This window comes from Lissotriton helveticus, chromosome 6 (genome assembly GCF_964261635.1).
Source record: "Lissotriton helveticus chromosome 6, aLisHel1.1, whole genome shotgun sequence".
Lineage (NCBI taxonomy): Eukaryota > Metazoa > Chordata > Amphibia > Caudata > Salamandridae > Lissotriton > Lissotriton helveticus.
Window position 1 is genome coordinate 1643951827 of NC_136067.1, and position 12055 is coordinate 1643963881.

The 12055-nt window shown below is 45.8% G+C and overlaps 1 protein-coding gene across 4 annotated transcripts in view; it reads right to left on the minus strand.

Moving 5' to 3' along the window:
* CCDC88A (coiled-coil and HOOK domain protein 88A) overlaps positions 1-12055 on the minus strand; it is an 822041-nt gene that overhangs the window by 215109 nt on the left and 594877 nt on the right. For all 4 annotated transcript variants that reach the window (XM_078649494.1, XM_078649496.1, XM_078649495.1 and 1 more), the window contains exon 19: positions 11482-11643. In XM_078649494.1, coding sequence (XP_078505620.1) covers positions 11482-11643 — 162 coding nt within the window. The remainder of the gene's footprint in view (positions 1-11481; positions 11644-12055) is intronic.

Here is a 12055-nt window from a genome sequence, read left to right on the forward strand (position 1 = left end):
CATTAAAGGGAAGTAAAGGTTCAGAAATAGAGGAAGGAGAATGGAGCACCTCTGTCAGAATATTAGACCTCAACTCTGCTGTAGGAAGAGGCAACTCCTAGAGGTCTGCAGCCTTTCTTATCACAGTGTGATATGTGGTCACCTCGTGCATCGGCGAGCCCTTGGATGACAAAAGAACCCACTCAGGAGAGGTGTCCAGGCCACTAGCCTCCAGTAAACCATCAAAATCCGGGTCAGGATCTACAATTTCTCCTTTCTTAGCCCCTCCATGTTCCTCTTGGTACTCTTCTTCCTCCAACAGTCTTTGCACCTCTCTCCTGGACCTCATTCTCAGAATCGGTGTCGGCGGAGCCAGACAGTGTGACATCGGGATCAGCGTCGAAGGAGGGTCTAATGGAACAGGAGTTGAAGCCGGTCGAGGTGGCGCCAGTTCGAAACTAGACGGCACCGGGGATAAACCATCTAGCAGAGCTCATCCCTCCAAAGACTGTAACGGCTTCGTAAACCTCAGAGTAGGAAGAGGCCAACTCCCTGGAGCCATAGGCATGAAAGGCATGAGCAGTGCCTGTGGAAAGTGAGGTGGCAAACCTCCCTGGGAATATGCCAAGGGACGCATGGGGCCAACAGATGCACCAGTAGGGATTGCTGGTCTGGTAAACAAGCCAAACATAGCATTTAAAAAAATGCGACAGTTATGATCCAGGAGTCGGGAAAGCAGGATACACCAGATCCCGGTACCACAGGCTCTGGAGCCATTCGGGGAGGCACTAAATTCGGCCCCGGAGCCAGAGGTGAAATGGTTGTTTTTGGCAACGGTGAAGGCGTTTCATCTCTCGGAGCTGGTGGAGTCACTGCTCTCGGAGATGGGGCCACAGGCACATCTGGTGAAGGAGTCAGAGAGATCTCATCCCTGGGACACGGGTACACCGACTTTGGGGGTAGCATCTTTTGAAGAGCGACGCAGAGAACCATGGTGCCACTTCTTGTGTTTTTTCGAAGACCTCTAAGTGTATGGAGTCGGCGACCTGAGCCAATCCTTGACCTCCTGCGACCTCCCTTCTGCTTTTTACCCTTGGCCATGAATATTTTGACCTCCCTCTCCATCAGTGCTTTTGGATTCATGCACTTGCACGAAGTGCATGTCAAGACATCATGGTCCGACGAGAGACGCCATAGACAATCTTCATGGGGGTCAGTGATGGACATCTGGCCCCCACATTCTCTGCACGGCTTGAATCCCGACTTTCTCGGTGTAGTCATCTTAAAGAGCTACAAAGTCGCAACACCAGCAACAAAGAAAAAAGGGAACTGATGTCAGCACGCCGATGAGGTCTTCTTATAGCTCCGACGACGTCATGCGGAGTCGCGTGCTGAGCGGTTCCATTGTGACATCCTCGTTGACGTGAAAGAGCTTAGGAGAAGAGTTTCCGTGGGATACTGTGCATTGGGGTAATTCAGAAGTTGAGGAATCCATAGGCAGATGAATTCATCAGAAAGATGCTTACAGGGTAAATAACATTTTCCAATTCGTAGCATTTGTGACTGTAGTTATGTGTGCTCTGTATAGACTGTTGCATAGACTGTAAAACAGTGATCCCTTAAGTGGTGGTCAGCCAGGAGATGGGGCAGATGCTTGAAATAAAGCCCTTAAAATTGTTTGACCAATTTTAACTTGCTGTCGAGCTAGGACATTCACACATAGTGTACGGTGAATTGAATGTGTGGGGAGCGCCCCATGCAGCCGTCAGCTACAGGAAAAGAAGGCCATAGTGACTCTTTTCCTACAGGTACAATGTGGTCTGGGCCTACCAGGCAACATTCTCTTGGCTTTGAGATAGCAGGTTTGGATGCGCTCAGCAATTCACAGGGCTATTCCTGCTTTTGACAAAGGGTGACCTGTGAAAGGTTTAGCAACTGCAACAAAAAGTTGTGTTTTGGGGAAAGTCTTTGTTCTTATAATGTAGTACATAAGGACATGTTTTACACCAAGGGTGTGTAGCGCCCTTTCTACCACTGTGTCCGGTAGCGGGAAAACGACAGGGAGCTTGATAGTTTGGTTAAGGTTGAAGGGCATATGACTTTGGGAAGGAATTTGGTGTTGGCCTTAAGAATGACTCTGTTGTTGTGGGCCTGAAAGGAAGGCTCTTCCAAGATGAGTCTGTAGCTCTCTAACACGTCTTAGGGATGTGATAGTGACAAGGAAGGTGAACTTCCACCGAGAGAAACCGGCTTAAGCGTACTGGTTCAAAAAAGGAGCCTATTAACCTAGTAAGAACTACATTAAGGTTCCAGACCAGGGCGGGAGAAACTCTGAGTGGGATGTGCCAATTGAGCTCCTCTACGAAAGCCCTGATGACAGGGATCCTAAACAAAGACAAGAGTTCCCTGTTTTGCATATAGGCTGCAATGGCGGCCAAGTGAAAGCGCATGGAGGTGTAAGCTAAATTTCAATTCTGTAAGTGAAGGAGGTAATATCTTGAACTGCAGGTTTAAGAGGGTCCAGGTGCTTCAAAATACAGTAATGGGCAAATCATTTCCACTTGTTAGCATAACACACATGCGTAGTTGGCCTGTGTGTTGCTTTGGGATTGTCCATGTATTTTTCAAGGAGAATGAGATAACCAAATTCTAAGACATCAGCAGCCAAATTGCTAGATTAAGCTGGCTGGGGTCTGGGTGTCTGATCTTGCCTTGATCCTGTGTGAGAAGTTCTGGCCTGTTGGGGAGCTTATTGTGGGGTACTACAGGCATCTCATGAAGGGTGGAGAACCAGGGTGGTCTGGCTCATGTGGGAACCACGAGGATTAGGGTGAGAGAGGTTTGCCAAAGGCTTCTGACCATAAGCGGAGGGAGTGGGAGAAGAGGAAAAGCATAGGCAAAGTTCTATGATAAAATCATTCATTGTGCACAGACAAAGAACTGTGGGTGTTGAAACCTGGTTGCAAAGTTCTGACATTTTGCATTGTGCATGGAGGCAAAGAGTTAGACCTTCGAGGGCCCTTCAACAATGCAAGTGCTTGTTGCTGCACCCTGCTGAGTAGATCTGCAAAGTTGTTGTCCACTCTTGATAAGTACTCTGCCAATGGTGAATCGTTCAAGGTCAAATACTCTGCGCTAGTACTTATAATTGCGGGGAGTGTGTGCCATCCTGCTTTTGTTGGTAATACATTGCAGTCCTATTGTCCGTCTTTATGAGGACCACTTTGTGTAGGATGACCGGAATGAAGGATCTGAGGGCTAGCTGGATTGCTAGGTGACTAATGTGTAGGCCCTGCTGATACAGGGACCACAAGCCTGAGCTGTCACATTTTGGAGATGCTCACATTAACCAAAAAGTGAGGTATCAGTGGTGATGGCCACATGAGGGGCTGGCCCTGCAACAGGTTGTTGCTGCAGAGAGTGATAGGTGCTGGTCCGTATCAACACTAGATCTTCCCCGTAACCCTCCGCCTGTGACCATTGTACCAATAGGTCTTGCCGGAGAGGGTGCATCTGTAGTCTGGCATAAGGGACTAAGGCTATGCAGGAAGTCATCATCCCGAGAAGATGCATTACGGTTCTGACTGTTAGGTAACGAAGTGACTGAAAAAGAGTCAGTAACAGCTTGTACTCTGGCTGCACTAGGGTATGTTTTGCCACTGATGGAATTACGAGTGGTCCCTAAGAAGGTCTGCATCTCAAGAGGCTGGAGAATAAGTTTGGAGACGTTTATGGTAAATATGTGGAGGAGGGACATGATGGTCTGACTGTGGGCAGGCATTTGTGCTTCCATGCACTCTTGATCAGCTAATCATGAAGACTGGCAAATATGTGGATATCCCCCATTCTGAGATAGGCGGCTACCACAGCCAGACATCTGGTGAACACCCTTGGAGCTGTGGTGAGTGACTCCAAATGGTAATACCTTGAATTGATAATATTGACCACTTACCATGAAGCATATGTAATGGCAGTGAGCGGGATGGATGGGTATGTGGAAGCAGGAGTCCTTCGGATCAGGAGCAGTCATGAAGTCGCCTTGCTGCAGCAGAGGAATGACATCCTGTAAGATAGTCAAATCAAAGTGTTCGGACAGGAAGGTTTAGGGGACCTGTCATTTTTGGGAATGAGAAAGTACAGAGAGTATACCCCCTTGTGGTGGTACTAAGGAAGAACTGGCTTTATGAGCGCCTAAACCTCCTCTTGAAGAATGCGCTGAGGGTGTGTTTCCGGGATGGGATATTCGGTGGAACTGAGGTGAGCTCACAGCAATACCCATGCTATATGATGAAGAAAATCTACAGGTTGGAGGTGATATCTTCGCAGTACGACAGGTGATGTGTGGGCTGGGGGATGAGGGGCAAGTCACTGTTTAGAGGTGCAGGCTCCCTTAAGGGGGGGTGCCTCTGCTTTTGTGTACAAGGCATCTATGTATAACCTCTGCCCCCCTGATGAAGGAAGGCCTGCTGCTGGCACTTATAGAACTGGAATTGGTAGGGGAGGTGTCCTTCGAAGTGCCTCTACCCTGCTGCACCCTAAAGGCTCCCCTGATTGTTGGTGTCTGAAGGGCACCTACAGTTTTATTTGTATCTGTGTCCTTCTTAATTTTCTCTAGCAGCTCATCAATGTGAGGCATGAAAAGGTGTTCCCCATCAAAGTCAAGTCGATAAACCTTTGTGAATCAAGTCCTGGGTGTTTCTGGCGGTGGCGAAAAGTTCCCCCAAAAGGCATGATCCACATACCATCTACACCCTGAGCCACCTCTGCATGGAGACTCCACTTGTAGTTGGTCAGATAGAATCTACTGAAGTTTTCCACCCTGGCACTGAGGGAGTCCGCCATGTGCCAAACATTAGCAGAATTCCTTGAAGGTCCCTGTATCTCCAGAGTCTCAACCCTTCCTGATACAGTACACATGATGCCACTCCATCCTGCTTGTTGCAGTGGAACATGGAAGTCATGTTGTCAGTCAGAACCATAACAGGTTTGTTGTTGACGGAGGGCAGAGATGCCTTGAAGGTCTGCTAGATGGCACACTGCTCCTGGAGGTTGATAAGGTGCCTCAGCTTCAGTGGAGACCAGAGGCCATCTCCACCTCGTACGGGGAATGATACAGAAAAGATCCGAATTATTTCAGATTGAAATGTACATAGGAAAATAAAAAAACACTGATTTGCATATAGATGGGTACAAACTGGGGTGGCGTAGTGGGCAAAAGAATGATGGATTTAACTCAGATCTTTTGAATGGGGAGAATGTTTGCACTGTCAGCATTCCGTCCATCATTTGTTTGCTGTAACACTTTTCGCCTTAAGTGGGATGGGTATGCCCATACGTGGGTCCCTTGCTCACTGTGCCACTGGATCCAAGCTAGCCTGGCTGATGAAGGGTGACATACCCTGACACCGGTCCCAGGATGCTTGTTTCCAGCCCAGGGAGGACCTGACCAGGCAGTTCGGTCTGGACTGTTCCCATGGGGCACAGGGTCAAGACTGATTTGCATATGGCTGAGTCCAAACTGGGTTGGCTATTGGGCAAAAGAACGATGTATTTAACCCAGATCTTTTGACTGGGGGAGAATGTTTGCATTGTCAGCATTCCGTCCATCATTTGTTTGCTATAACACTTTTCGCCTAAACTGAATTCAAGCTAGCCTGGCTGATGATGGGTGACATACCCTGAAATTGGTCCCAGGATGCTTGTTTCTCCTCCAGGGAAGACCTGGCCAGGCAGTTCGGTCTGAACTGTCCCCAAGACTGATTTGCATATGGCTGGGTCCAAACTAGGGTGGTGTAGTAGGAAAAATAACAATGGATTGAACCCAGATATTTTGACTGGGGAGAATGTTTGCATTGACAGCATTCCGTCCATCATTTGTTTGCTGCAAAGATACAGCATTGCCCCCTTGAAGGCCTCAATCTGCTTCAGAATCATTGATGGCCCTGGAAAGTCAGGGTGCATCAGCTCAAACTGTGGAATGAGATAGGAGACGGACTATGGAAGCAAAGTCCAGTAGATGCAACACCACCTGCATGACCTCTTCCTGGGCGGGAGCAGTGGAGAGGAGTGAACTCACACTTAGGTTTTTTGTGTTTGCCTTGAGTCTTGTCTTTCACCTTCATCTTGGACTTATCCGAGGACAACAAACAAGACCAAGACTTGGGTGGTGCCATACAACTTTGCTTCATGCTACTTGTTAGCATTCGGAACATCAGGGAGCACTGGTCACAGGACTTTGATTCATGCTAGGAGCCTAAGCATCAAACACAGACATCTGTGGATCTGTTGCCAACATCTACATCCTGTAGGCACAGCATGGGTTGAAGCCTATAGTGTTTGGAGGGAACATTGTCCTTAAAACTTTCTTTTGTTGGACATATCTTGTTGTCAGTGAACACCGCTGAAAAGGTCATAAGCAGAGCTCACCACTTAGACTGGTGTGCGAAAAAGGAACTGACATTACCTTACTGTCTGGGCTGCTGAAGCCAAGGTCTTGTGCCATCATTCCAGCTGGTTTTACTAGCTGAAAATAAATCTAAAAAAGCGGGTACTTAACATTCCAACTCCAAATCTAATTATCTTGACAATACAGTTGAGGTCAATACTGACTACAACTGTATTGTCAATATTTTTGCAGGTCCACATTAAAACTTCAAAATTTAGACTTGTCACCTTGTTTGGAGGTGGCATTATTTATCACTACTGAAACTGGAATCCCTTGCATTTTAATGAGAAAACTGTCAATGACAATTTGGTAGCCCAGAACACCAGCAAAAGGATGTGGTGTTATGTCTTGTTCAATGGCCACTTACATGCCTATCTTAAAAATGCATTACCCACCCTGTGAGGAGGTATCCATCATTTCAAAAGCATACTCTCTAATCAGGAACTCATCCTGCATTATTCTAATCAAATATTGACAATCATTGTGCTTCACATTGTAAAGATCCACCCAGCCCGTGCTGTAGTCTTCAGATCCTATTTCACCACATATCCATGTAGTTTTGGACAGTTTGCACTGCAGCCCTGCAAGGAAGGGAAACATCGATCAATGTCTGTAATAGGAAAAGTTCCCTGCCCAGATATGGCTCCAGGGGTAAAGAATGGGCAGGTTGTGAAGGCAGTCAAGGGAACCGGAGACTTGGTCCTGCCCTGCTTTCTCCTACTTTATGGAGAAAGATCTGTAGTAGCATTGTCGTCTAACTTGAGCAAATGATTCTCCAAGAGGGAGGTGGTCTGGAGAGAGGGTGACAGCCTAGTGCTATAAATGGGTCCTGATGAAGTTCCTGCAGTGGCATACTCCTGATGCACACCCACATGAAATGCAGATGGTGCGCTGAAAACTGTTGGGACTGTGTGGCCAGACAGAACAGAACAAATGATATCACTAATCTGCTGAAAAACATCTGGACACTACTGTGATGCTAAGGTGATGGTGGAGATGAACTCCTCTATTAGAAGGGTGCTGATGGCTTCTGGGATTGTGCTGGATTAGGAAGGCGGGTACTGCATTCCTTAAATTCAAGATTCAGGGCTGTACTGGCTTTGCTTTAGAACGAGGAAACCAGCAATATACCTGGGCCTGTGAAGTAATGTGAGGCATGTGTTTATTTATGTGTTTTTGAGGAAGTAAAGAAGTTGCATTTCAAAGTGTTAACTATATAGCTCAAATTTTGGGAAACAAAAAGTTACCTTAAGCAGCAATCTTTTCTAGTGGATAACTGCAGATTCCTGACCTCGTGAATCCCTTTCGGCACTAGACTGAATCCCAGAAACTCAGTTGCTTTATCGTGCCAACAGGCTCCGATCTAGGTTTCAAGTCCTCGACTGAAGCAGCTTGTGTGGGAAGAATAAAGTAGAAAAAGAATGCGTAGAAAGAGCTTGCAGCTTGGTGACACTGCAAACATTTGTAACTGCAATAATAAGACATAAGGAAGACCACCTTCAATATAAGAAGTCTCATGGAATAACTGTGCATAGACTCAAACAATGAAACAATCAAAAAGTGATTGCCACAATAAGGTCCCAGTAGGAGATGATAAATGCGTAGGAGGGATCACATGGGTCAAACCCTTTACAGAACGCATCACAATGGGTGGCTTGAAAAAGGAAGGCTGATCTGGTGAATGAAGAAAAGCTAACAAAGCAGACCGATTTCCCTTTACAATGCCCAAAGGAAAGCACGGTAACAAAGCCTTTAGAAGGTAAATTCTCCCGTCAGAACCCCACCCCACAAAAAGTGACCGGAAGCCAAAATAAACAGAGCTAATGGACATGGTGATGGACCACAAGGATGACATCTACTGCTTCAGAAAGCAAGTCGAAGGCACTCAGATTGCCCTGTTCAATCTCCAGTCAGGAAGGTGGAGGCTCTGGAGATTCCAGTGAAGTATTTACCTCTCACACTGCAAGAAGACTGAAAAGAAGTGAAAGCAGAGGGGAAACAAAGAGGTATTGAGGCATAGAAGAGGAATGGTTGTATCAAAATAAACTAACATGCATTGCTAACTTTTGTCAAATACATCTCCCAGAGTCCCCTGCAGTGAAAAATACAGCGCACAGAACAGTGAACTGTAAAAATTGACGGGAGGAACAAACAGGTCCACCAGATAGTCACCTCAGAAGGTGAAGATTGGCAAAACCTCCTCCATAAGGAGATGTCATTTGCGGTCAGTCATGTAATGCATATTCAAGTCTGTCTGCACATTCACGTAACTTGCCAAATGGTTTAGGGACAGAGAGACATTATGAACCAGTGCCCAACACCGCTCTGCTTTATGTACTACATGCTGATCATATTGCTTCTGAGGACCTGAACAGCCCAACTGCCGACAGAGGGCAGGAAAGCCATGAACACCCACTGTTGGTCACAGGTTACAAATCTCCATGGCGTTGAGATGGTGGTTCCAGCCTAAGGATGAGGCATGAATCACAACTGTAGTCACTGCGAGTGGCTGGCATGAGGGCTTACCGCAAGTTAGATGTTCTAACACCCCCCACCACTGCAGGTCCTGAGCTACACCTGGGAAAATCCAATCCTGTTCTTCAGTATAATCCAGTACTGAGCACATTAAAAATTAAGGCAACATCAAAGAGCTTGCATGTGTCTCCAGCAATGGAAGCAGCAGAATACAGGTGGCCACAAATCCCAGCAGCTATAGTACTGTCAGAGTCATAAGACTAACCCTTGTTCATTATATTGGTATCATACCATTATGTGATTCGCTGAGGACAAGGAAATGCTCTCAGGGAGACTGTATCCAAAGCCACTTCAACAATAGGCAAACACTGCATGGGCTGGAGGTGAGACTTGGGGTATTTGACTCAAAACCCCAGATAGAAGACCATGGAGACTGCGCTCTGTTGATGGACTACCATCAGCTTGAATGACCACGGCTTCAACAGCCAGTCATTGAGATATGGGAATATGTATGCCCTAACCACTGACATGACCCTTGCAAAGACTTGAGGAGCCAATGTGTAGCCAAAAGGAAGCAACGCAACCAGACAGTAAGTACAGCACACCACAAAGGAGTAGGTACTTCCTGTATGAATGCAAGCCCACTATATGAAAATACAGGTACTGTAGATTAAGTGTCCCCGTCAAAGCCTCAGATTCCTGGAACTATAGGCAAGAAAGCTTATTCTGAAAGAGCATTCTGAATTTCTGCTTCACAGAGGAGTTCAGGGCAGAAAGACTTGAAATGAGGCAAAGGTCCCATTACTTTCTTAGGGACAAAATCTAACAGAAGTAGAACCCCTTCTTTCACGCTCTGCAAGATTCAACAGATAATCCAACAGCGAGTCACAAAGTGGGATACCCACCCCCCAGAGGATTCTCACTTGCAGTTAACCTTTTTATGGTGCAGGAAGGAGAGAAGGTGGGCTGTTGCTGTTGTGCATTCCTCCCCTTGGAACCACCATGTTCTATGAAGCCATGAGGCAACTGATGTGGCTGGTAGGCATGCAGGAATGGCTGGTGCTTTTGGTAGGACTGGCCCTTTGCAAAACCCATGAGGTTCTTATATTGTTGGTGAAACTGGTTTGCAGATGACAAAAGGTCAAAAGTGCACCCCATATTGCAGACCTGCTTACAGCACTCCAGAGCAGAGTCTGCCGTCTTCTGGCGAGATGGGAGTGGCCATAAGGCATAATCATATGATCGCATATCACATCACCATAAAGACTAATGAAACATATCCAAGAATGCCTGTGAATAGCAAAAGAAATATCCATCAATCGAGCTACAGAATAATTGTGTAAAGTTCCAGATGCAGAACTTCATACCAGTCATTATGCACCACCTATCAAAGTGCATCCATATGTGATCTGGAAAGCCACCAATTGGGCAATCTACCAGAGCGCACAGAAAAGGTGCACCAACAAGTATGTGGCATCAGAAGAACCCAAAGGTACTATCACAGAGGAATCATTCTTTCTTATAACATCTGAACATCTGCGCATCTTAACAAGGCAAGTACTCACACATGAGATCATCAATAAATGGGCTTTCTGCTTAGCTTTGGCCACAATAGCCTTAGTTTCCTGAAAGGGCGCATTCTAATTAGTGTTGGTACCACACTGTTGAGTTCAATGCCAACACTAGTCCCACAGCAATTGGCAAAGCCTTTAAACTGTTGGAGGTGCCTTCAAAGCAGAGTGAGCTTTGAGGCTATTCCCATCAGGGTTGACCGGTGTCAGGGCTGGGGCTGCCAGCAGAGTGCTGGTCAGAGGCCAATGGGGCTAGAGTGTGCACCAAAGGGGAGGTGGAACAGAGTGGAATATCTTGAACATGGTCAGAGTGAAGGCTGCAACCTGTTGAGGATGGCTATCAGTGCAAAGAACTGTGGACATAACTTTTCCAATATTGAAACAGGCTCTGAAGACAAGATTGAGGCTGGAGTCAGGGAACACTGTATCTGACTTGAAAACATCTCATTATAACAGATATAACGCTAGGAGTTGAAGGACTCACTCATGCAGTGTTTCCTGTGCTTCCTATGGAGAATTTCTCCTTGGAGTACTCTCATTTCAATAACGTATTTCTGGAAGAAGAGACAGAGTGGGGAGGAAAGTGAAGGAGCTGGGAGTAAATGGAAATAAGGTGCTGATGTCACCTAGGAGAGTGGTGCTGTGGTAGGACTCGGAGTTGAGAATGGAGGCATGTGGTACTTCCTGGCAGGACTTGGGAGCTACTGCAAAAGGTTTCATGGTCCAGTCAGGCATCTGAAGGGATTTACACGGTGAATACTCTGTTGGCAGAATAATCCATCAGAAAAAGCATTTATTTTCCATATATCACTGATATAACTGTCCTGAAATGTAATTCCAATCGTGTTTGACAGTTTCAAAATCTTTATATTGCCAGATTCTCATATCACACATACGTGGTTCAGAAACGGAGTAAATCATTGGACAGCATCAAACAAGAGCCAAAAGACATAAAACAGCAAATAGTTTATCATAATAAGCACATCAACAATGAAAATGTTTAAGCACAACCTGAAGCTTGGCATTCTGAGTTTGAAGGATTGTACTTTGTTCCTGTAGAGAAATAGTCTGCTTCTGAAGTGCAAGGATCTGAGATTGCAGATTATTGTTCTGGGTTTCAAGTTGTTTCATTTGAGTCTTCAGTGACTGTTTCTCTGCCTGTAGTGTAGCATTCTTAAAACATACACAAAAGATAGAATTTATTAGCTGCATGCTGCAATTAATAACAAAGAGCAATAAAACAAATAATGTGGTACTATACTCTTCAAATAGTGTAATAACAAAATGTAATGTAGAATCTTATCACAGAACAAAAAGTAAGCTGAAGAGACGTTACAAACAACCACTTGCCTCATGGAAGGCCTACTTCACAAAAAAACTATAAACATTATTGAAATCTTTGGCTGAAGCATAAAAATTAGGATGGCAAGGACTGATTTAGGAGTGAGTGGAAAAAGCTTAGTCTTGCCTAAAATCCAGATGCTGGATGCATTCATATGGGTCAAAAGCACAGGACTGGATGCTTGAATCGATCATGAACCCATTGATGCCACCAGATCGATACTCAAATATGAGATTTCAGTCA